The sequence below is a fragment of the Mus musculus genome, chromosome 12 (assembly GCF_000001635.26).
Source record: "Mus musculus strain C57BL/6J chromosome 12, GRCm38.p6 C57BL/6J".
NCBI lineage: Eukaryota > Metazoa > Chordata > Mammalia > Rodentia > Muridae > Mus > Mus musculus.
Genome location: NC_000078.6, coordinates 72,461,670 through 72,488,161, shown reverse-complemented (window position 1 = coordinate 72,488,161; position 26,492 = coordinate 72,461,670). Strand labels below are relative to the sequence as shown.

General features: G+C 39.7%; 1 protein-coding gene across 16 annotated transcripts in view; it reads right to left on the bottom strand.

Moving 5' to 3' along the window:
- Positions 1–26,492, bottom strand: part of Lrrc9 (leucine rich repeat containing 9) — an 83,297-nt gene that overhangs the window by 29,752 nt on the left and 27,053 nt on the right. For 10 of the 16 annotated variants that reach the window (XM_011244211.3, XM_011244209.3, NM_030070.3 and 7 more), the window contains exons 11-23: positions 24,661–24,837; positions 24,212–24,329; positions 21,172–21,304; positions 18,871–18,993; positions 17,836–17,939; positions 14,153–14,365; positions 12,000–12,119; positions 10,768–10,959; positions 9,381–9,506; positions 6,600–6,734; positions 5,091–5,268; positions 1,771–1,991; positions 1,045–1,167 (exon numbers count right to left, since the gene is read on the bottom strand). In XM_011244211.3, coding sequence (XP_011242513.1) covers positions 1,045–1,167; positions 1,771–1,991; positions 5,091–5,268; positions 6,600–6,734; positions 9,381–9,506; positions 10,768–10,959; positions 12,000–12,119; positions 14,153–14,365; positions 17,836–17,939; positions 18,871–18,993; positions 21,172–21,304; positions 24,212–24,329; positions 24,661–24,837 — 1,963 coding nt within the window. Of the gene's footprint in view, positions 1–1,044; positions 1,168–1,770; positions 1,992–5,090; positions 5,269–6,599; positions 6,735–9,380; positions 9,507–10,767; positions 10,960–11,999; positions 12,120–13,951; positions 14,366–17,835; positions 17,940–18,870; positions 18,994–21,171; positions 21,305–24,211; positions 24,330–24,481; positions 24,839–26,492 lie in introns of those variants that run through there. The other 6 variants (NM_001142728.1, XM_017315246.2, XM_030246982.1 and 3 more) reach the window with 5 other exon arrangements.

The following is a 26,492-nucleotide window of genomic DNA, read 5'->3' as shown; positions in this document are numbered from 1 at the left end:
AAATGCACACTTCTGAAGAATTTGCATTTATTGGAATGGGAGGTTTTATTGAAAAGCGTGCGATTAGTAATCTCTCCAGAGTGTCTCAGAGTATTAAACCACCAGGAGTTGTCTTTCCATTTTCTAGAAAATTTGATGTACATTTTTATTTGATGAGAGCTAGATAATATTACACTGGGAAACTGCACCCTGCATAGGATTTTTGGGCACTTATCCTGTTACACGGAGCCTGGGAGTCCCTCATGAACACCTTGGGTTTTCTATTTACAATTTTAAAAGTAATCTTGCTATACTATCTTTGTGGGTTCAAATATCTTCCATAATTGCCAACACTGTATTTCCCCAGGAACTTAGAAACAGTTCTGAAGCCTAAGAGGATGACGGTGCTCTGGTGTGGCCTTCTACTCTGCCTCATGGAATTGTGCCTTGTCAGCTGCAGCGTTTATTAGAGATTCAACCCAGACCTTCACACACCAGGAAATGACTCAACACTAAGCTTCGCCTCCAGTTGCTGCTCTTTACTGAAAAGGCTCTTTTTTGTTTTGAGTGTCTGTGGTACAGGTGTGTGTATATGGAGGTCAGGGAATGATCTTAGGCACTGGTCTTGCCTTTTTATCTTGTTGTTCAGAGCTAAGTATAGCAGGCTACCTGCCCAAAGCCTCTGAGGATTCTTTTGTTTCTGCTTCCCATCTCACATAGTATCTAGGGATAAGATGCAAAGCTCAGTGCCTCGCGATTGTGCTATGGGCTCCTGACCTGCTGAGCTCACTCCTCAGTCTGGAGACACCAAATCCTTCTCCTCCTCGTATGAAAAGGTAAACACCATCTTTCCTCTCTGCCTCAAGTTAAGACCATTAAGAATTGGCTAGGTAAAAGAGTTGTAAAATCCAGAACAAAAAAGAGCTTTGGAGAAGTAGATTTTAATAAGCATGGTGGGGTTCAGTATAATACTAGAGAAAAATCAATATTCAAAATGCTTATGACCTGGATTATACAAATATATGCACTGTGGATCAAATGTTATGATTCATAAAAACAACTTACAATTGAGACTCCATCCAAGGCTTTCAGTTCTGGAAGATGAAATATTACAAAGAACCGGTAGTTTTCTTGGTTCCATATAATAATGTTTCCATACATGTCTAGAATGACCAAGTTGCATAAACCCTAGACAATGAGAATACATTCAACTTATGTACATATGCAAATCATACCCCATCAAGTTATATTCCCAGAGGTTAGACAACCTTGAATTTTAATATTTCAATTATATCATATATATAATTATATCTATCATAGAATGAGTGTTCGTGGAAAATAAGGTAGTCTCAGAAAAACAAATACTATGTGCTTTCGCTCAGGCTTGGAGCCAGTGGAGAGAATTTCACTCATACACGGAGCTAGTGGAGAGAAAGGCCATGAAGGTAGAAGGGGAATATTGTGGGTGGGAAGAGGAGGAGGAGGAGGAACAGGAGGCTGGGGCAGTAAAGGGGTAGGGATATGATCAAAGCAACTGTATGTGCCGTGTAAATGTCATAATGAAACAAATTACTTTGCACCATTAAGTATGCTGATAAAAAGTTATCCCATACTTGTATCAGATGGCTGTCATTTGTACATTTACATAAATGAATGCAAATATATTTCAATAAACCTTGTTATTTGATTTTCTTCCTTATAGTTTCAACACACTCTGTGCAGTGAGCAAGGCTCCCATAGCAAGCACAGTAAATGCTATTGCACGCAGAACACCACAGCCCAGGCGGTCACCTTTAAGTTGTAGATCTCCTGGTTCACAGCTATGTAGTTGTTGCTTATGTACAACTCGATCAGAGTGAAGGTCTTCTGTAACGCGCTCAGAGATGTGATCCTGTTGTTCTCCAGAGAGAGGGAGTGAAGGTGAAGCAGGTTATCAAACGTGTGCTTCTCCAGGCCCGTGAGAAGGTTGTTGTTCATGCTGAGGCGGCTTAACTTTGTCAGCCTGGTGATGCCTAGAAAATCAGCAAAGCCAAGGAGAGACTCAGACCAGACGGCAGGTTAATTTCAAACAGAATAAGCTAGCCACTGTACCGATGCTCCTTGTGTAAATCATTTTTGTGTGTGTGTGCTTCAGAAGGACAGAGTCATGTGGAGCAAGTTCCACTCATGCGTCAAATTTTGATTTTGGATTTCTAAGTAGATTCATTTTTTCTTAGGTGTTAAAGAAAGGCATTTTTTTTTACCTTTGTACTCATTCATTTAATAAACATGGGGTCAGAAGCAGGTGGTCACCCAAAGCAACATCCTCAATAGTTATGTCTGGAGAGCTTCAACTTTGATGACTCAACCAAACCCCAAGAGTTCAGAGGGAATACAATACCAACCTTCATTTATACCTGGAACCCAGGTATAAAGAAAGGCATTTTATAGGTAACAATTTCTCCTTCAAAAATAAAAATAAAAAATATAATAGCTACTAGATCTCACTTTAAAACACTAAAGATTAGAAACCAGAGTATACCACACTGTAAATTATGGAATCAGCCGTAGTAATGACAACCATTTTCCCCCATTTGTCACAATATATGCCTAAAGTTGTTTTTAGAATGAAGTTCAAAAGCTGGCTATTCCCAGCAGAATCTAGCCCTAATGTTTGTTTACAGTGGGGAAGCGTTCAGGCATGAGAGAGCAGGTGAAAGAGGGGGCATTTGTCTTTTTCTTTTTAAAGCTGTCTCAGACAGCTGAGTGCCAGGGTTACTGAGTCACCACACAGATGGCTCAAAGAACTTTGGAATTAGTTATCATCAAATGTGTGACCCAGAGCCACAGGTAAGTGGTACAACAACTCCATTTCCTCATCCATAACAGGGACGTGTGAAAGCCCACCTCGAAGAGGCTACAGAATTAAGTATAATTGTTTCTAGGAAGGGAGACTATGAGACAGGCTAGAGAAGGTTTCTTTCAATTTCTTTCCATTAAAGGCACCAAGTAAGAGTTGGGACAGAATCCAGGACAGCTGTAGAACATGTAATTTAGTGTGTTTCAGAGCATTGCTGTGTAAAGGCTGGGCTTTTAGATGCAGTAAGCAGAACCCCATGCTGTCTGAAGAATCTAGGATAGCTGCTGAGGGGAGGAGACTTCACTTCATTCTCTGGCATAGAATCAATGTTCTGATGTTAAACTTTAAACAGTCAAAATGCACTCATGTTGTTATGACTGAGACCTTAGTAAAGAAGATTGGTTGGTTTGGAAGTGGAGACATAGAAGATGTCTACAGGATTTTTTCATTTTCACTTTCTTTCCTTTCCTTTCTTTTCTTTTCTTTCTTTTTTTTTTTTTTTTTGGTATACATAAAATTTTACCATTTGTTAAGGGCAAAATTTTATAAAATGATGAACATTGTACTTTTTAAAAAATTAAACTAATAAAATTTATTTTAAAATATACATCTCAGTATTGACATTTTTAAAGTCATCAAAATAATTTATAGTAGTTAAATGCCTCTTAAACATACATGATAACATCTGAAGCTAAAAGTAATATGCACTCAACCAGTTTTTAAAAATTTATTTGGAACATTAAACATAATAGAAGTAGAAAAAAAATCTCTTATGAAGCCCTCTATGAAAGGAAATTGTGACAAGTTCCTGATTAGACACAAACCATTCCATCTCCAAGGGAGAATATGCAGCGTAACTGTGGCTTCATAGAATGAATTGGGGGTAGTGTCCCTTCTGTTTCTATTTTGTGGAATAGTTTGAAGAGTATTGGTATTAGGTCTTCTTTGAATGGAATTCTGCACCAAACCCATCTCATCCTTGGCTTTTATTTATTTATTTTAATTAATTATTTTTTGGGGGACGGGGGTTGGGAGACTTTTAATGACTGCTTCTATTTCTTTAGGTGTTACGAAACTGTTTAGATGGTTTATCTGATCCTGATTTAACTTTGGTATTTGGTATCTGTATAGAAAATTGTCCATTTCACCCAGATTTTCCAGTTTTGTTGAATATAGGCGTTTGTAGTAGAATATACCTTCTTCTCAGGACCTCATGGTACCTTCTCCAAAATTGACCGTATAATTGGTCACAAAACTGGCCTCAACAGAAGTCTGAAATAATCCCACTCACTCTATCAGATCACTATGGAGTAAGGCTGGTCTTCAATAGCAACAAAAACAACAGAAAGCCCACATACACATGGAAGCTGAACAACACCCCACGCAATGATAACATGGTCAAGGAAGAAATATAGAAAGAAGTTAAAAACTTTAGAATTTAATGAAAAAGAAGGTACAACATAACCAAATTTATGGGACACAATGAAAGCAGTGCTAAGAGAAAAACTCATAGCTCTGAGTGCCTCCAAAGAGAAACAGGAGAGAGCTTACACTAGCAGCTTGACAGCACACCTGAAAGCTCTAGAACAAAAGAAAGCAAATTCACCCAAGAAGAGTAGATGGCAGGAAATAATCAAACTCAGGGCTGAAATCAACCAAGCAGAAACAAAAAGAACTATACAAAGAATCAACAAAACCAGGAGCTGGTTCTTTGAGAAAATCAACAAGACAGAGAAACCCTTAGCCAGACTAACCAGAGGACACAGAGACAGTATCCAAATTAACAAAATCAGAAATGAATAGGGAGATATAACAACAGAAACTGAGGAAATTAAAAAAAATCAGATCCTACTATAAAAAGCCTATATTCAACAAAATTAGATTTTTTTTAATTTTCTAATTTCCAGTGAGTATAATTTTCACTTCTGTTAAGGTCTTCACATTTCTAAATATCACCTTAACTCCACATCTTGCTAAATGAAGCAGATTGTTGGCTCTTTCCCAAAGAAAGCCTCATCCATACACTTCTTCAGTGCTACAAATGCTAATGACAATCTCATTTCTACATTACTACACACGGGGTATAGTGATTGATGGTAATCCCCGGCATGAGAAAGGAGAGAGGCCTGCGGGGTTGACAGCTGCTGGGGCTCATTGTGCTTAGCAGCGCATCATCAGTCTGATCCGTAGGTATGCAGAAGGCTCCCTCCCAGGGCATCGCTGGACATCTTCCCCTTTGGTTGCTTGAGCCATGGGAGCTATGGCATCTTACCTTCTATCTTTGAGATGCAGTTGCCGTCTAATGTGAGCTCCTCCAGGTTGACACAGGACTCAAGGCCTTCCATTTTGGAGAGGTTATTATTGCTGAACGATGCCCATTTCAAATTCTCCAATTTTTCTAGATTTGTGATTTCAAAGAGATGTTGTCCATCTAAATTTAAGGCAGTTATCTATACAATAATTTATATTACATGTTACTTCTGAATCTTGCAAACAAATTCAAAATTATTAGATTTAAAAAGCTAACAAAACAATCAAATGTGATACGCAAATGCTAGACTTCCTTCAGGAACTAATGATATAAAAAAGTCTTAGATTACAACAAAGTTAAAGCGTGACAAGACTCTAACAGGGGCATTTGTGATGCTGTGGGCACAATGGTGGGCCAGTTGGGTGTCACTGCAATTACTGGGACAGCTCCTGGTAAAAAGCTGTCTATCCCTTTGGGGACAGCCTCAGCTGCAGAGCCACTCTGCTTCAGGGAACACTCATTCCTAGCCTGTCTCATTGTTAGTGGTGGATATGAAAATCTGGCCATCTCAGCCCCACTTGGAACAGCTTTAAAGCAGCACTGATTCTATGACTTGGCACTACTATTGAGCCTGCACTGCAGCCCAGTAACAGCCTATTATGCAAGAAAAATGTCACCACTATTTCCCATTTTTGAGGGTTCTATTAGCTTTGTTGGTATCTTTCAAGCCTGCACTTGAAAGGACTCTGATGTGGTCAGGTGACCTTATATAGCAAGGAGCTGTTGGGGCTGTGACCTGTTTCTGGCTGAGGCCTGGATAATTCCCAGATTCTCTTGCAAAAATTTCTACTCCCTTGCCATCAGGGTGCTGGCTTGATCTCTGGCTCTCAGCAGAGTTGACTAAACTCAGTATAAAGTTTACCCTTCAGTTTGTATCCTTTACTCTACATCTCCAACGTATAGACCTTTATTCTAAATCTCCAATTCCATAATAACTATAGTTGAAGAGGAGTCCCTGTAACATCTTTCTAGAACATCTAGAAACTGTCTTATCATTTCATGTTTTTTAAAAAAGAAAATGGTATGTTACTTTAAAAATGATAAATTGCTTTGTATGTTTTCCCAACTTTGTTGAAGCATAATTTACCATTTAAAATGACAGCTATTTAGAGTATATTATTTGATAGCTATGCATCATAAATTAAACACTGTGATTTCAATTAGATATGGAATCTAAGCAGCTAAACTCACAGAGGCAGAGGGACGACTGGTAGTTTCTGGGGATGGAGATGGGAGGGCAGGGAAATAGGGTCAAAGGGCACAAGGTTTTAACTTCTCAGGAACAATGAGTGCTGAGGGGCTAGAGTATATTATTATGGCTACAGTTAGAAACACTGTATGGTACACTTGGCCTTTGCTGGGAAAGGACATCTTTAGTCTCCCTTTTCCGTTTTCTCTCTCCGTGTCACACCCATGATGACTAGAGCGGTCAATGTAACCTGGCGTCAGTTGTAATGAACGCGTCATTACCTTTGAGTACCAGTTCCCGGTCAGGTGAAAGTGGGGTCCCAGCTTGGAAATCTGGGTCAGGATTTTGGCAGAGGGCCATGTACTGAGCATCCGAGGCCTTTCCTCTTTAGAACTGGAATGCTGTAAGAGAGTTAGCTAATAAAATACAATTAAAAAATACGATGAATAAAAGGGATAGCATAACGATGTTTATTTATACACGACTAAGAAGGCTTGTTCCCCATGGAAGATGAATAGCCCAATAAATGATTTTCAAACATTTTCTTTCTCTTAAAATATCCTCCATATCCAGCTAAATTTTAATTTTCAGTTTGTCTTGTTTTCCTACACACAATTTCAAGGATGCTTATACTCTAAACATCCATCTAATGCTCCCATGAGACCACCTTATGATCTAGAACAGTCCTACAAGCTCCTATGGTCCCATCCCGAGCGTCTTCCCACCCTCCCCTTAGATGGGATCCCTCTTACATGTCTGTCTACCATCCACTCCTTTCTTCTCTCTAGTCCTGCTTGTGCTCATACACAATGCATCATTAAGCTCGACGTTGTTTGGACTTTTTGGAAACCAAACTGTATTGCAGTTACTTGCTCCTTCTCAGCACTATAAAATTCATCTATGCTGCAGCACTGAGCTGGAGTTCATTTGTAGTCAGTGGTGTACACATTCCCTCTGTGTGACATTTTCTCTCTCCCGCCTCCTTCCCTTTTCTAGACAAGGTCTCATGTAGCAGACTGTCCTTGAACTTTCTATGTAGTTTAGGATGACAAACTTCTGAGTCAACTGCTGTCACCTCCCAAATGCTGGCGATACAGACGTGCACACCATGCCTGGTTTGTGGGGTGCTGAGAACTGAACTCAAGGTCTTTTGCATGATGCACAAACACTTGGGTACTAACTGAGCTACATCCCTAAGCCTTGTATAGTATCCTCTTAATGACTCTGCTGAGCATGAACACTGTTGTTGAGTCCAAGGCTATTGAACACCGCCACTGTGGAAACCCTTGGGCCCGTGTGCACGGCTCCTGTGTATACACAGGGCTTCTTCAGAGAATATAAATTTACAGGAGTTTGTTGGGTCAGGGAAGGGAGGAGGAGGAGGGAGTGAAGAGAGAGGTAGGAAGTCAAATAAAATTTCCAAAGCAATTGTAATAATTATAATTACTGTTTTATGTTCTGGCTGTAACTTAAACTTTTTGTCAGTCTGTATTAATTGGCAGATTATTGTGTTTGGAACTTTGTTTTTTGAATGTTAATATGATAAAGCATTGTTTTATAAATTAGTTGGCTGTTCCGAAATCCTTTTCAGTGAAATGCTTTTCAAACTCCTTCCATGTTTTGTTTTGTTTGTTTTCCCTCCGTTGTCTTTTTCTGTACACATCTGGGATATTGAGAGAGACTATAGTTTGACATTTGTGTTGTAGATTTTCTTCCCTGGCTCGCTACTTACCTTTCCTTTTTCTTTCCTTATCGTATCCTTGAAGGAAAGGCTGCGCCAATTTTATATGGACAAACCCCAGCTTTCATGATATGCCTGTGGTCTGATTCCTTATGAAGAATTGCTAAATCCATAGTCACAAGGATAAATCACATGGATATTTTGTTCTAAAACATTCTTGGTTTTTGTCTTTTGAAGTGAAGTTTTTTTTTAAGATTTATTTCTTTTTATGTGCATTGGTGTTTTTCTTGCATACACGTGTGTGTGTGTGTGTGTGTGTGTGTGTGTGTGTGTGTGTGTGTGTGTGTGTTGCGGTGCTGAACTGGAGTTACAGACATTTGTGAGCTGCCATGTTGGTGCTGGGACTTGAACCCAGATCCTGTGGAGGAGCAGTCTGTACTCTTAACCACTGAGCCATCTGTCCAGTTCGCTGCAGTGAAGTTTTAACGCATTGGCCCCAGTGCTTTGTACTGAGTAGCTGCTTCGGACTGCAAAGGTGGTTCCATTGTCTATCAAGCTTTCCCAGAGGTCTGGGCCTCTGCTGGGTCTTTGTTCTGAGATGCTAAGTGTCTTAAAACTTTTAGTAGTCTTTGATTTCTATTGGGGCAAATCTCTAAGTCTTCCTCAATACATTAATTGTATTTTTATCAAAAAAAAGTATTCTTCCCTTCATTTTGATTAGATCCAAAACCAACTGTTATGTTGTTTAAGGAACATTCAAGTATCCTAGGATCTGGGGCTGAGGGGAGCTGGGGTTAGGGGAACTGGAGGAAGGAGAGGGAGGGGAAGCTGCTGTCATATGTAAGAGAGGAGAATAAAGGAAAAAATGGAAAGAAATTAGATCGAGATAGAGCTGAATGTTGGGGATCAAAACCAGGGCCAACCCAAGCTGATACAGTGCTTGTAATAACCTACACCCCAGCACCCAAAGTGCAGGATTCTCTATCTGTATAACGCAGGTATTTCTGTCCCTGCAGGCTAACAGGTTACACATAATACTGATACTGCACAGTGTACTAAATGCTCTCTCAAAGCCTCCTAAGGTTACTGCATACACAAATACTATTTATCACCATGCAGCCTCTAGAAAGGACTCAGGAAGTTCATGGGATTAGAAAGTAATTACCCTAGAGATATTAGGGGGAAAGGCTGGCATTTGGGCCTGTTCCAAGATAGTCCATAAAGCCCACTCTCGTTTATGGGGGTAGGGTATGGGAGGCACATTGGTATAGGAAAATTAATATGCTAGGAGAGAGTATCAAGCTTAATAAAAGAAAATAAACCAGAAAAGTATCATTTGTATGTGCACCTAACTCAGGAATAGTAACCTAGTGATGCCAACCTGAGTAATCTTCGTTCCACTAATGAATTTCAGAGCTGCTCTGGTTTCTTCTTCAGAAATGACGAGGCCGTCTAAGTGTGTAAGAGTCTTTAGTCTGCCAATAACACTCAGCCTCAATGTGGCTGGCTTGGGAAAAAATATCAAAAAGTTAATTTTCATTAGACATCACATGTATTACGGCACGGGAAAGTAACACTTCCTTCTTTTCCATATAATTGAAAGCTGTCTATCTCTCTTTGAAAACTACTTAGCTTCTAAAACTAAGGACTTGATTTAATTCTTTAAATAATAGTTGGAATTAAATTATGTAAGGATAAATCTGTTCCATTTTCAGGATGCAAGCCCACTGCTCTTGGAAAGTGGCTGGTGAAAGGATGATGGGAGCCACAGGGAGACTCATGCTTGTTGAGTGGGCAGTAAGCCAGGGAGCTCCGTCCTGGACTCCGCATGGATCTCCTGACATTGAAGTCCAACTTGACAGGGAGAGGGTGACCATTAGAAAAATCTGCTTTGGCAACAAAACAAACAGAACAGAACAATATTGCTTTACCTATCTTAAATTCAGTGTTATAAATTTAGTAATATGGCCCACTTAATAGATCCAGTCATTTACTCATTCTTTAAAATACTAAACATAATCTCACAAATGTCAGTTATTTATTCTTGTGATGTGGTCTTACTACAGAACCTATGCTGGCCTTGAACTCATGACCCTTCTGCTTCTGCCTCTCCAGTGCAGTGCCTGGCTCTATGTACATTTTAGAAGCAATGAAAGAAGAGTCTTAAAATGATAAATTTGGGCTCATTTAAAATACTGGGAGATAGCCTTAAAGGTATAACATGAACAATAATAAAAATAACATTCAAATTTCTTTCTATAACAGAAGGAAATAATTTTATAATTTAGGTTTATGAAGAGACATGATTTCTACATTTTTAAGAGAATAAATAATAGAAATTGCAAAGTGAGCCTATATGTTATTATCCAGAGTTTAGAGCACATTGTAGAATGCTGTTCCCTTCTTAACAGTGTGTTTCCCTTATTAAATCAGATTATTTTTGGCTCCTGTGTGTCATTATAAAAGCATTCTAGCCACTGACATGAATTCTCTGGAAGTTTGCAAATGACAATGACTTTAATCGTTCTTAGAGCAGTAATGCATTCAGACTGTCACAGGTTACAAGGTATCATACAAACATGACAGCACAGCTTTTCTTATAGTGACATTTGTGTCACTAGATCACCAGTCTAAACCCACTTATCCAGGATTTTGAAGGAAGCACAAGGAACAGGTGTGGTTTGCCTCTTTCTGGCTTGGACTGACCAGCGAGGCAGAGACTGGTTCTGCACAGAGTGTCTGCTTTTCTAGTGCTGTCTGCTGCATACCTTCTGCCAGGGGTTGTGCTGAATGTCAAGGGTGAGAAGGCTGGTGGTGTGTTTGCACAGCACATTGATCTCTTCCCCAGTCTTCTTCAGCTGGTTCCAGCTCAAGTCCAAATGCTTCAGTTTCATCAGGCCTCTGAATCCCTCTAGGGTTATCACATGGTTATGGCTGGCGTCCAAATACTCAAGGTTGTACTGTGGTGCATACAAACAGGCGCAATGCTAACTCAGGGTTTGTGCATACCAAGTGCTTTCCCCCACTTCTCTAAATATGTCACATGCTTTCTTATAACATATACAGAAAACCTACACAAGAATCCCACTGCCCTAAGGGTAACACACTGGGTCATGGCAGCAATTCTCAGGTCAGGCTTGGCTCTTGTAAACTTAGGGGAACACAAGGATTCTAGATGAGTTATGCAATTAGATTATGGCTTTGATAATGGAGGAGCACTGTCACACACACACACACAAAGCCAATCCTTAGAGACTACAGAGACTATAGCACAGGTTTCCTCATCTCTCTGAACACAGAGCTGCAGGGACTTGTTTGCACAAGAGGGCAGGCAAACAGACTTGCAAGACAACTTGCAATTATCCACAAAAATACATGTCTTTATGCCTAATACCTAGTTATATTGTTGAAATGGCTTCAATTACAGATTATATCCTTAGCTACAAAAATTGAATTTTATTCTATAATTTTCTTTTCTTTTTCTTTTTAAGAGATGCAAAGTTTTCTAAAGCTAGTAGGCCTCCTGGTATAGGCCCATGATTGCTGCTAGCAATAAAGTGCACCTTTCTTAAAATGGCAAAGCCAAGCGACTATGTTAGTGTGTGCACTTGACTGAGAGCAGGACCAGGGGAGAGTGCAGGGAGAGGAGCTGGGGAAAGGGCAGAGGAGGCTGCACAAGGGGCTTTGGCTCTCAGTAGCATAGGCTGCCTTGTAAGCACACTCTCCTAAGATTTCCCCAACTCATACATTTGCATTGCTTATTTTAGTGCATCTTAATGTTGTTTTATAGTAAATAATAAAATAGATAATAAGTAAGGCCTTCTAACTGACACAGTGACTACTCTGTGCTGTACATGAGACCCCCAGGACACATTCATCTCATAGTTGAACATTTCTTTCCTTTGACCAACATTTCCTCTCTATCCCCCCAAGGCCCAGGCTGCCATCCTGCTTCTATGCTTTTGACTTGGCATTTACATTTCAAAAGAGCAGCTCTTACCAAGTGGTACACATCATCTAAGCAAGTAAACTCATTGAAGCTAATGTTCAGCTTCCGAAGCCCAGTTAGCTTGGCAAGATCTCTCAGTTTACTCAAGCTATTCCCGTGTAGATTCAGATTCTGGAAGCGAAATAAAGTGTGAATTGAAAAACAAAATACATTCATTGCTTTTTGTGACATGGTGTAGGCGTTAGTAGCCAACATATTTAAAAAAAATTATCAATGCTTCTTAGCCTTTTGGCTAAGATCAAGGGTAGAATAATTAAATCATCTACAATAACGCAAAAGTGAGAACATGATTGTTATGAATAACATTCAGAGAATGCTAATACAGTAAGTAAATATGCTATGAGATGTTGAAAGTTAATAATAGTTTGTAGTAACATAGCTGGGCTTGGTATGTGATTAATATAACTTCCTATTTGGTCTAAATTTGTTAATAATTAGCAAGAAATTCTTATTTAGTGAATAAATACATTGGTTAGGGTGTTTACTGGGAGGATCTGCTTCTCTGGTTAGCCAGCGAACAACAGAGGCAGAAAACCACATGGGAAAGAGGTGAACGTGTGCCCCTTGACTGAGCCATTGGACCAAGGAAGAATATCTGCGGGTCTTGAAACGGGGGGTGGGAGGCAGCGGTAACAGAATGTCAAAGAGGAAGGTGAGTGGGCATCTAAGGTCATACCTACATCTCACATCGGCCCAGATGTTCCTGTTCATCTCATCCTCAAACACACAAGACAAACATTTCAGTTTTGTACTTAGAACTGCTCGTGATGCCTACATGGTTCTCCGACTGCAAAGCTCACTGTTTTGATTTGTATCAAGTGAAAGACAAGATGTATCTGTGGGTAGACTATGAAGTAAATAATGGTACAAGAAAACAGTACACCTAGCTGATGACAGTCCTCACAAGTGGTACTGTGCAATGATTTCAGCTATCTACTGTCAACCATAGTCACACACTACAATCATCTTAATGGTGTGCATGCAACTGGGCTCCTCACAAGGAGAACCAACTAAGTTTCTAATTGTATTCAAAATTGGCTGAAACTGCCATGAAAGGCTAGGTTGTGCACACTATTCCAAAATTCACTGATAGATTGTACAAATGCATCATATTTAATAGATCTGAATGGAACTCATCATCTTCTCCTTAAGTCTGTGGCTTAAGAGATCCATTATTTTGTTGAACATCCCTTTCCTTCTTTCCATATATATTTGGTTCTAGAAATATTTCCCATGCCCGCTGTGCAATCCTTCATTCACACCAGTGCCTCGAACTGACTAACTCCTCTGTGGTCCACTGCAACAGCTCTTGCTGGATCTTCACACTGCCAGCCTGACTGCCACTAAGTTCTCCTACAAGATACCCAAGTTAAGGTTTTGAGAAGTAAGATTCTGTTCCTTGTAAATGTGCTACACTTTCTGGAGCAGGCTACAAAGTGCACACTTTCTGGAGTTTTCAGAACTGCTACTGCAGAGTACAGAAGTCCTGGTTAGGGAGCTATGACAGTACAGTAGGTCAGAGGTGATGGTAGTCTGGAAATCATGGTAGCAACGCACTTGAACATGATAAGTCTCAAAGTCAGACATGCAGAGAGGTTACTATTTCACGTAGAGTTGATTTAGTGTACGATATCACTTTAATTGGTAACTCACATTCTGCTGATACATCTGTAAAGATAAACCTGTCATATACTCGTTGCTTAATCCTAGAAACTGATTCAAACTTTTTGCTTTTACCTATATCATTTAAAGAGAGATTACTTATCATTCAGAATAAAATCACTTGCTTACTGGAAAGCCACTTCACTTCAAGGAGCTACTGAACTCCCAACACAATGCTAGACTGAATTAATACATGATATTGGTAGAAAATACACTTCAAAATTAAGACTGCATGTTGAAATATTTTACATATTTGGGTTAAATAAAACAACAAAGAAGTAACTTAAGAAAATTTAATTTACGTACTTTATTGATTACTACTAGAGAACACTGGTCCAGTCTTCATACAACAAGAGGACTGGAGACTTTGCAATCAAATTATATGATTCCTAACAACATTGTGTAATAACTTTAGACTCCACATACTAGATTCAAATTCCAAATTCAGGATTGCCTTCCAAATTTTTTCTTATAATACTCACCACAATATGGCTGTAAATATTAGTCTTAGCAAGGGAAATTATAGTCTTCTCATCCAAACTAATGAGTTTTGGGCGGGGCTTAATCCTGGGTTCCATCTTCAGAACTTCATCATCAAATTTCAAATCCTGTGAGAATACTAATCCTTCAGAATACTTTTTGCCTTCCTCTAGAATAACGTTGTTTGATGTAGAAAATAAAGAGTGAACTTTGACCTAAAAATATTTCAAATGTTGAAAATTCAGTTGATTATTTGTTACATAAAACCAAATAGGTTGTATAGAAAACAATTGAGTTTTGTAGTTATACAATAATATCTAGAATAGTAAAATTACTTTAATCAATATATAAGCATAGATTAAGACTGTGAGCTAGGCATGCATGTGTCTATTCTCACCTATGAAGGTTTCTTAAAACTGGCAAGGAATACATTTAAACTAATTTAGGGCATAGAACAGAAACAAGGGTTAAGAAATTATCAGACATAAAGCAGAAGGCATTGATGTGTGGAATGTAAGAGCAGAACTGTGGCTTTTAGGAAAAACACATGCAGGTGAAACGTTTTAAGAACTGACCCAGAGAAATGTGATGTTTAGAGTAAATAAACAGAAGAAGAGGCCACTCCTGATAGGCCCTGGGTTCACATGTGATTATAGCAAGAACTTTGAATGTGTGAGTGACTAAGAGCTACATGAGCAAACAGAGCTAACCCTAGAAGAAAAGAAAATAATTAACCAGTGAATATTTTTTAAATCTAGGAGAATACAGAATCTATAACAAGACATTATAGAAAAGAATAAATACTATAATGTAAAAACAAATACTAAAATAAAATATTTAATAAGTATTAAGAAGCCAAATGAATATAGCAGCAGGATGATTAAACTATCATCCTGGAAGCCAGTACTGAGGAACTATCCCATAGCAAAGAATTAAGAGGTGAACATGAGAAAAAAGGAGAAAGTCATTTTCACATCTTTTAGTTATTATTTCAGAGCTACTTCTCCAGAGTGGGTTTCAGAAGACTCAGCAGAGAACTGAAAAGAAGAAATTATCAAAGGAACTAAGAGAAGAAAGCTTCCCAGAAGTAAAGACAAAACTAAAGCATCAGATTTGAAGCACCATCACTCATGAAGTGGCAAGCGGCAAGCATGACGTCTGGCTGGCGTCAGTAACCTGTCCAGACCGCCCTCCTCTAGGCTGCTCTGTCACGGAAGCTAAATGAACGTCTGCTTACCATTTGTCTGAGTTTCTGTGTACTTGCAGGAAGAAGCTCATGAGAACAGTTAAAAAAATATGCCTAGAATTATATTTAATACAAAGTATTAAAGACCTCTGCATGGTAGAGTCTAGACACATATTCAAATGAATGAAATGGGCCATCATGTTTCTAGACAAGAAGACAAATGATTCAAAATATTTAAATCAGGGGTAGAGAAATAGTTCATTGGTAAGAGCACTTGCTGCATAAGCACAAGAACCTGAGGTAGAGTCCCTCGCACCTGTGTGAAAAGCTGAGCATGGCTTCCTGTGCCAGCAAACCCAGCACTGGGAGGCTGGGCAGGGGTGTCCCAGGAGCTTAAGCTAGCCAGCCTAGCCTAGTGGCAAGTGTGTTTCTGGTCCAGTGAGAGATACTGTCTCAGAACAATAAGATGGACAAGAAGAAGACACCCAACGATGTCCTGTGTTAGCCTACACATGTACACACATTCACGTGCATAAACTAAACACACATATCACACAAACACACAAACACACACACACACACACACACACACACACACACACCCCACTAATCCATTCCAAATGAAGCTTCAGATTCCATACAATTTCAATCACATCTTAGTAGGAATTTGAAAAACAGAACTGATAAACTGATTTTAGAGTTTGAGAAAAAATATTCAAGAATTAAAAAAAAAAGTGTTCTTACTAGAAACTGATGAGCTGATCATAATGTTTTTTTTTTTAGGAATAAAAATGTTCAAGAATTTTTAAAAAAGTTTTTAAAAGGTGGAGCAAGAGAATTTATCCTCTCACATATTAAAACACATTATCAAGGTTGTATTTAACCAAAACGAAATAGATTCTGAAGTTAAGTCAATCAGTGGAGCAGAACAGTTATTTATTTATACATAGATTTTTTTAAATGTTAAAATAATTTAATGAGTAAGATAGTCCTTCAAAATACAATGATTAGGTAGTATCCATTCATATTTAAGAAACAAATGGATTAATTCACATAATGTAAACTAATTTGTACATATACTTAAAAAGCCAAAAGTTTTAACATAAGCTAAATAAGCACTGAGAAAAAAACCCCAAAATATTTATTATAAGACTTTTGAAAAAAAAGATATAAAATTCAGAGTCCACACTGGGAAAGATTGAGAAAGACAAAGTTTATAAATCACACATTAAATGGCAACTTTTGTTACAATTAAAATAAAAAGACAACAGAAAATTTGCAATACAAAATAAAGTACTAATATTCACAATATATAATTTTAAAAATCAGCATGAAAATAACCATCTTGTAGAAGCTACCCATGAGGGCTGGAGAGGTGGCTCAGTGGTTAAGAGCACCAACTGCTCTTCCAAAGGTCCTGAGTTCAATTCCCAGCAACCACATGATGACTAACAACCATCTAATGGGATCTGATGCCCTCTTCTGGCGTGTGTTTCTGAAGACAGCTACAGTATACTCATGTAAAATGAATAAATAATTTTTTTTAAAAAAGAAGTTACTCCTGAATCCAACACGTGATTTGTAATGCTCTGAAGAGTTTTAGGGATATCTCAAATATTCTGCTTTTTTTTTGCTTAAGAGAACAGAAAAAGTTTGATAGTGTATCATACAGGCAAGGATGCAAACAAAACGAAACAAAACAAAACAAAACAAACAAGCTAACTAACTAACAACAAAAACCCCATGTCCCACTCTGCTGGAAATGTGTAAAATGGCCAAAGCTCTGTGAAGGGTAAGGGGCAGAGCTGAAACTTAAACTGTGTGCATCTGTGGACACACAGGTGTTCTCTGTAGCTCTCTCTTGCATAGGAGCATCTACAGCCACATAAAGACACATGTATAATAACGTTCAAACACGATTTCAATAGTTAAAACTACATACAACCTATAAATGCTATCAGCACAGGAGAACCTAAATTAGTTTTTCTGAATAGTATACAGCCTCAGAAAGAAAAAAATTATACATCTATGTGCAATGAAATGAGATATGTTAACAATGTATTATGAAAAGCGATACATAGAGCTGGCTTCTCCTAGCTAAGACGGTGTGTGTGTGTCAATAGAAAAGGACTGAAAGCAAACCCACATAACTGTTAGGGGGTTCATTGGTAATCGGAAGGGGCGGGAGGCTAAGGGGAGGTAGCTTCCTAGGCTTATTTCTATAGGCATCCATAGGTATCGGATGTTTCCCAGTGAGACTACAGCTATAGAAGAAACCTATAATGTGCTCACGTAATAAAAACATGCAGATGTCATGATGACAAGGTTTGAAAATTCAGTCCTTCACAGAACAGCCATTGTGTGTACACACACATGCACACAAAGAATTGATAAGCATACGTAATACAAACTCTGCTTAACAATCCTGGGTTTCAAATTATTCTACTCCAGGCTAAGGAATTCATATTTTTAAAAATTGTAAACAAAAAAAATGCATACCACTGTAGTGTACTCAAATTCAACGATGTACTCTGGCAAAACGAGGTCATGGTCGAAGACAAACCATTTGTACTGCCGGTAGCCACAGTCGCAAGTTCTTTGTCCTATGATAGAATCTAGAGTTAAAAAGCAAAGTCTGGCACGACAAACACTCAAAATACAGTAAACGTTTAAGCTCCAGTGTAGATGAAGAAGTGACAACAAATCCTTCCCAACAACTCCCCACAATTACCAAATTGCGGCTGTTATGAAGTCCTCGCTCCCGCCCTTTCCCCACAGAGCAGGATCGATGTTTAGCTTATCCTTCTCCTCTGAAAGCTTCATTTTACCAAGGACTAAGTGACCGTGGAATTTTGATAAACTCAGCACTCTTAAGATCTTTATTAGAGGTTCATTTTTAATCCTTTGAAAACTAATCGTTTGCACACACTCACACATGAAATCCCCCATCCCCATGACTTCTGCAACCACTGATTCAAAAACTGCAGGGCAGAAGTATTTGGATTTAGAAAAGTATTTGTAGTGAGCTGTACATTTGTCAGGATTCCTGGAACAATAAGGGTAGCCATGGTTTGCTGCATTTCATCTATACTGTGTTAGGTATTATGGAGATTGTGTCATGTACCCAGGAAGGCTGTGTAGGTGGCATGCAGACATCATGCCATTTGACATAAAGGACTTAAGAATGCAAGAAGTTTTTTTTTATCTATACGTGTGTCTGTCCCCCCTCCCACTCTGTGTGTGTGTATTGTATGTACTCTAGAACAGATACTGAGATTTTAATGTATAGGTGAGTATACACACACATACACACATACCTATCACACATAAATTATTGAAATAAATTTCAACACATATTATTAATATGAATAACAGAAAATTATTAATATCCAGAAGTAGGTTTTCAGAGAAAAGTTTATAGGCCTTGTTAGGTTCAGATTAGACCATGCTATAAGTTATAGACTGTTGTATTAGGTAGGAATGGTTTGTACTGAGAGTGATGAAGTCGCCCGTCTTTCTCTTTGGCAGACATACTTAGCACATGTCTCTGAGGAACAAACACCGAGTTAACCATGGGATAGTTGGCTTTATTGATGGGCTCCTGGTCACGAGCCTGAATACTCTGGCCAAGAAAAACCTTCGCAATGAGGATGGTGCCTAAATATGAAAAAAGATAATTTTAATAAATATGACCTTAACAAATTTCCAATGTAACGTTTATTAATCCTAATGCTCTGTAATGACACTTATAATCCCAGCGCTTAAGAGCCAGAGGCAGGATCCTTACATGATTTAGCCCAAGTTTACATACTGAACTGCACATCACTGGGCTATAGAATGGAAAAAGAAACATAAACAAAGCTATAAAGACACTAGAAAAGAACACAATAATTTAGCAATGCCTCTGCTGTGTGTGTGTCTGGTCTCTCTCTCTCTCTCTCTCTCTCTCTCTCTCTCTCTCTCTCTCTCTGTGTGTGTGTTTGTGTCTCTGTGAGTGAGTGTGTGTGACTCTGTGTGTCTGTGTGTCTCTCTGTATGTGTCTCTGTGTGCATGTACTCTCTTATTATGTAGGTTCCAGGAATTGAACTCAGGTACCGGCTGAGACATTTTCTGTTTCTTTCACCTGAGATCTAACAGGTACTAAATATAAATCTATGGAACAGAAGGACAGACAGTTCTTCTCTCACAGATTCTTGAGGTCTTTGTAATCTCCTGAATACTAAAGATTCCTATGAGTCAATAAAGTTGGAAAAATTCTTATCATTACATATACATTATATATAAATAAATGAATTTTCAATGTTTTATTTGTGTGTGAGTGTGCGCGCGCACACACGTGCGTGTGCACACGCATGGGTTTATGCACAGGAAAGCATTGCCTGTGGAGTTTAAAAGAGTTTATTGGATCCCTTGAAACTGGAGTTACAAGGTAGTTATGAACCACCCAGTGTGGGTGCTGGAACTGACTCTGGTCCTCTGCAAGAGCTGCCAGTGAGTGCTCTTACACACATAAGCCATCTCTCCAGGCCTGATACTTTATTTTCACTCTATGCAAGATATAAAATGTGAGTCAGGCTAGCCTGTTTTAGAAATGCATTTTAGAAGGACTAAGTAGATGGTAAATATGAGGTTTTTCTAATAACTGGGATGGAAAAGAATGATCTGAAAAGTATCAGTTATTTTCAAGTAAAGAGGCCTTGATTTAGCAACCAGATCGTGTTTCTGATATTTCACTACCTGAAGCCATGCACAGTTGACAGCTTGCCATGAACCATCCCAGCAGAACTGTGGCCTGGATCCTGGCATGCTATTCTCAAAGAACCAGTAAGTGCTTGAGTGCTGCTAGCCGGAGGCACCAGGCCTGCCAGGCACTCTGCCACCATGCTGCACCTCCTACCGCAGCAGGTGTTCCTGGCTGAGGACAAACCAAAGCTCTGCCTAGCTGATGTTCAGTTAATTTGGTGACTGAGAGATCATAGAATAAGCTCTCTTAATCCCTAGCCTGATTGGTTGTTCTCTTTATTGTATGCATCGATACTTCATTCATATTTATACTTATCATAGTAACTATAACTTTATATTTAATTTTGTGATTATTGATATTTGTAGGCACTATGTTAGGGAAACTGGTTTATGCAAAACCAGACAGTGCCTAAGACACAATAAGCATTTAATTAGCACATTGTTAATGAGTACATTCCGAAGAATGAAGAGTAGGAGGGGAGGCAAGAGAAGGCACAGGAGCTGGCCTTTTCTCCCAGCCTGTTTTACAGGTTGGTTCTTGGACTGCCATGTATTTAAGTTGCAAGAATGGTATTTACTAACTGAATAAATTACCACACAGTTTGCCTTCTACAGACCAATGTCTAATCCACATGCTTTCCCACTCCTGCCAGGTTTCCTCATCACCTTAGATTGTGGTGACTCAGAACAAATACAGCCAATCTTCCTGACTGTTCTATTGATTATTTCACATACAAGCCAATTCTTTTCTCTTTCTCATGAAGCTAGTGTGTGTAAAGAAATACACAAGTGTACTTCTGAGTTTACTCTTATGATGTAACATAAAGACAGAAGCAGACTCTGAAACGCATGTGCAAGTTGGGTGAACTATCGGAACAACATAGGTTCTCTTCTTCCTAGGGTTGGTAGACAAGAAATACAGAGTCCAACTGACAGTGCAGCTGAACCGACAGAGGCGTGCCACTCTATTGGTGAGTATGTCACACAACAATTCAGACAGTGTCTCTTGGATTGATAAAACCAAGAAGGAAAACGATCCAGAAGAGATGGAGGAGCCGAGGGCCTCACAACGTCAGAAGCACTGTCTGTTACCATGTCTGTAGAGTTCACTCTCTGAGGGGCCTTTCTTCTCCTCCTTGTATTTCTGCTGGAGGAACTCTATCCGGGGACACTCACACATACTGAGGCTGTTCACAAGAGTGACGGCTTCCTTTTTGAGAGAGGGCTGCAAAGGAGAAAAAAAAATCTTAGGGCTACTTTTTTTCATGTAAAATAGACAGCATTTCTACTTGGATGCAGGTAGCTTATTATTTTACGTTTCTGTGTTGGCCAATGTAATCTGCAAAGAGATACTCTCCGGGTGCAGCTTCATTATGCAAAGTCATTTAAATATTCAAAAGTCACATGCGAATGTGTCTATACAAAAGTGATAAGGAACAAAATTTGCTCTTCAGGGAAAACCAGCCAAAGTCATAAGCAACATCAGTGCGGTGCCGGGTTCAACAGCTTCCAACAAGGACTGGGGGATCTCTCGCTAACTCCAAAGGAAGGCCCTGTTGGGGTGAGGTCCACATCAGAAGAGGGTCCCACTCATTTTGGGTGTATGCTATGCAGTCAACATTATTTTCCAGGAAGAAAACATTTCCAATTGTGCACAGACATCTTAGTTTTGTTGTGACTAACTTCACTTCTTCCAAACTGCATCAGTGTCATACAAAGAGCAGACAGAATCACTGTTCCTCGTAAGGAGCCCAGAGCTATGAGAGATTATGAGATGTTCCAAGGACGGGGGGAGAGATGGGCAATGTCACAATCTGAGCTCAGATCTTTTTGTCCTTGTCACAGCCTCAGAGTTTTAAATTGATCACTAGTTTTTGATTAACAGCCATATTATTTAGAATTATGTCTTTTCTGAAATTCAATTAGGAAATTATTTCCTAATCGAAACCTAAAGTTACCCAAAGAAATTCTTCTTAAAAAAGGAAAACTGGATCCTGTGACTACCAAGTCCACACTTCAGCAAATGACCTTTCCACCGTGCAGTGGTCAAGGTTGCTTGCTTAGTTACAGTCTCTGTGCACCGCACTTGGGGGACAGAGAGAGGTCAGAACTATGAACAATAATTAAAGCCATAAGACATCTCAAGCTATGTCCAAAAGATATCCTCCTTAACTGAAATGAGCAGAAGGTGGTAATGGGATGGTGGCTCAGGCTCTAGGATAGGAGGGAATCCAAATAGAAGTGTAAAGGAAAACTATTTTAAGATGAGAAAATACACTAAGGCATAGACATAGATAATGGTTATGGCCACTGTCTACTCATTCACCTAATTTTTGTTGAGAACCTAGTCTGTAAATGTAGTCTTTGCCCTTAAGCACAGTAGAGAAAGGTTTACAAATGGCTGCATTTCAACACAAGAGTTTTGTAATAATGATTCTCAAGTGCTTGCTATTTACTGAAGCCAATGCTTAACACTTTGGAAGATTAGCCAGGGTTGTCCACCCTTGCTCTTAAACCCGCAGTATAGAGACAGTTCAAGAATAAGATGCCCCCTTCAATTCTTCACAGAGATAGAAAGGGAAATTCTCAAATTCATTTGGAACAACAACAACAACAAACTCAGGATAGTAAAAACTATTCTCAACAACAAGAGAACTTCTGGGGAAAATCACCATTCCTGACCTCAAGCTCTACTACAGAGCAATAGTGATGAAAACTACATGATATTGGCACAGAGACAGGCAGGTAGATCAGTAGAATAGAATTGAAGACCCAGAATTAAACCCATACACCTATCGTCACCTGATCTTTGACAAAGAAGTTAAAACCATCCAGTGGAAAAAAGAGCATAGTCAACAAATGGGGCTGGCTCAAGCGGCAGTCAGCATGTAGAAGGATGCAAATTGATCCATTTTTATCTTCTTGTACAAAGCTCAAGTCCAAGTGGGTCAAGAACCTCCACATTTAGCCAGCTACACTCAATCTAGTAGAAGACAAAGTGGGAAAGAGCCTTGAATATGTCGACAAAGAAAGATTTCCTGAACAGAACACGAATGGCTTATGCTCTAAGATCAACTATAGACAAATGGGACCTCATAAAATTGAAAAGCTTCTGTAAGGCAAAGGACACTGTCATCAGGACACAACGGCAAGCCACAGTCTGAGAAAAGATCTTTATCAATCCTATATCCAATAGAGGGCTAATATCCAATATATACAAAGAACTCAAGAAGTTAGACTCCAGAGAACCAATAACCCTATTAAAAATGGGGGATAGAGCTAAACAAAGAATTCTCACCTGAGGAAACTCGAATGGCCGAGAAGTACCTAAAGAAATGTTCAATATCCTTAGTCATCAGGGAAATGCAAATCAAAACAACCTTGAGATTCCACCTCACACCAGTCAGAATGGCAAAGATCAAAAACTCAGGTGACAGCAGATGCTGGCGAGGATGTGGAGAAAGAGGAACCCTCCTCCACTGTTGGTGGGAAGTCGAAGTGGAAGGGTCAGGAGTTCAAAGTCATCGGCAAAACACAGAGAAAGCAAGCAGGCCGAGGGGAAGTGATTGGGGTAGAGCAGCGTCAGGTTCGAACACAGCAGTGTTCTCATTTATGTGGGTCACTGTGTGACGTGGCCTGGGAAGCAGTACTCTCCAGCACTGGTCTACATCAGGAGGCTGCAGGAAAGTGGGCTAGATGTGTTGGAGCTCAGGGTCCCAGCAATGACACAGAATTAGCAGTAAGGTGAGGGCGGAGAAGCAGAGAGGAAAGAAATGGTGGCAGAAAACGGAAATAGGAAGCTGGACGGCAGCTAGAAAGCACGGCCAAAGCGCGGGAATGGGGTGCTTTCAACTCGTTCTTTATAGGAGTGCTGGAGGTTCATGTTGAGTTTGGAGCCAATTAAAGAAGGAAATTTCAAAGTCACCAATAAAAGACTCCAAGAAGAAGAATCAAGTCAAGGCAGGCAGACAGAGCCGTGGAGGACTGCCTGTGCTGTCCTTTTCACGCCTAAGACTCTGTCTGTCGGCCACCATGCCACCATGCTTCCTGGGAACCAGGAACAGAAGTTTGTGGTAAACAGTGGTGCAGGGACGGGGAGGCACGCTGGATTCTGGGTGAGAGCGCGAGCTACCTTGCTTGTGTCGCTGTCTTTGAATCCCCTTTCAAGTATCTGTAGCAGATGCTTCTTCTTTACAGTCACTTCGGGATCAAAGACGTAGAAAAGGCACTCCAGCATCTTCCGGTAACTCCTCAGGAAGAAGAGCGGCAGAAAGAGGGTGAGAGGTAATGCCACAAAAGCTTAACCATCAATACGTTAACTGTGCACCCTGGTGAGAGTCTCCTGTTTCCAGTGTCATTAGGACCTCCAGGGCCCCCACCCCACGCTCAGAAAGAGGCTCACCCTAGACAAATCATGAAGTCATCTCGGCCATGGGAGACGCAGGACCAGGAAACATTTACTAGCAGGGTGCATCTTTCATATGGCGAACTTTGAAAACAGGAATGTTCATACTCTCTCTCCCCACTCAGAACGAAACAAAGGCAGCCTTTGCCGTTACTTGTAACAGAACTGACTCTTACTCCGGATCTTGTGTGTCTTCAAGATCCAAACACTTTTGGAATTTCTCTTCAAACTTCAGCCTCAGAATACGGTTGTTGACTTTAATGACCCGCTTCACCTTCACCCCCGTGATGCCGTACGCTCTGAAGTCCCAGGTGCAGAAACGCGACAGGATTAGTTCACAGCAGGAGTTAAACCTACGTGGGGAGACAGGACACACACACAAAAAGCAGAACAGTGGATTGCCTTCAACACGCTGAAGGGTATGAAATAGACCTTGAAGATCCTAGTTTGTGATATTTTTGGCTAAACATACTTCATCAGATCACAGTAGCTGTGTTTTTGTTCCACTGGGCATATTTGATCAACAGAAGATGCTAAAATTTGAAACACAGTAAAATGTTCTTTTTATTATCTATTATCTACCTCTTCTACCTAAAAACGATGTTGACTGAATAGTCCTTCCTTCTTAAGAATATTTGATTAGCTTCAGTGTGACCACATATTCCTGGCCACTTTCCTTCAGGCTATGACTTCAACTTTTCTTTTCTTTCTGTCCAGCCCCCCCTCCGGTTCCTTGAAATAATTTCTTTTTAAATTTTCATTTATTTTACTTTTTTTTATGGTGTTAAGGATTGAACCAAGAACCTTCTGCAATCAGAGAAGTCCTTTGTCACTGAACTATTCCCCAGTCTCCAATAGACTTGGAAAGCTTGCTTTTCACCAGGAACCAGAATTATAGCTCTCTTATTTCCACTGTCCCTAGGTGATTTTATCTATCATGTACATATGTATGTATGTATGTTTGTATCCATGCATGATATATGTATGTACGCATGCATGTATGTATATATATATAGTATATATATATATATGCATGTATGTATTCATACACAAATAATCATTTCTACCCAAATGTAGCTGTAGTACCCAGTTTGAATATCCACTGGTTTCTAAAACACTCGAGTAAATATGCAAAGGGACTTTCAAAGCTAAGTACTCAGCACCTGGCCCCAACCAGTAGTTAAAAATGGCAGGAGTGGCTGTCTCCACTCCTCTTCACCCGCTAGCACGCCTGTACCACATCTCAAATGCATGCTGAATCATACCCTGGCTCATCATCAGCACTGGCCCTGTCCTCTTTGGGAATATCATTGTCTCTGACTCTATCCCAAGAACTACCTAAGTTAGGGCACATAGTGAGAAGGGTGGTGTCCACCCTCTCTCTCCTAAGGCTTATATTCCAAAGGGGGTAGATATTCAATAATATGTAAAGCCATAAATATGACAAATGCTAAAGAATAAAGACTTAGCAGAGAAGCCTTGGGTAAGGAGTGCAGAGGGCACCTTCTTGAAGCCTCAGAGATCTTCCAGGGAGAAAAGTGATCTGAGAACCAGAGGAGGATGTGGCAGCTTTGAGAAACTCTAGATCACGGGTCCTTTCGATGACTGGTCTGCTCTCTGCTGCCCTCATCTGGCTGTTCTAATAAAATTACAGTCTTGTCTTAAAATTGCACAGAATGGAGATTAAGACCGAAAGAGAGACCATTTAACAAGGAAGCAAATGATTCTTTATGAGATTCATTTACCCTGTGACCATTTATGTAACATAGGTGTGAGGGCTTCTGTGACGGGTGATTTCTGAGCCCACTATCTGAACTCCTAGCTTAGAGCACCTGACTTACCACCAAAGGCTTTATCAGTGCAGGAGGTGACAGATAGCCCAAATGACCTCTATGTCATATGTATGACCCAGATCTTGGCAGCTCCTTCCGTAGGCCCTTAGTCTAATACATGCAGTCTCTCTTCAGAACCCACTTTCTTGCAAGAAATGACATGCACATTGGAGTAG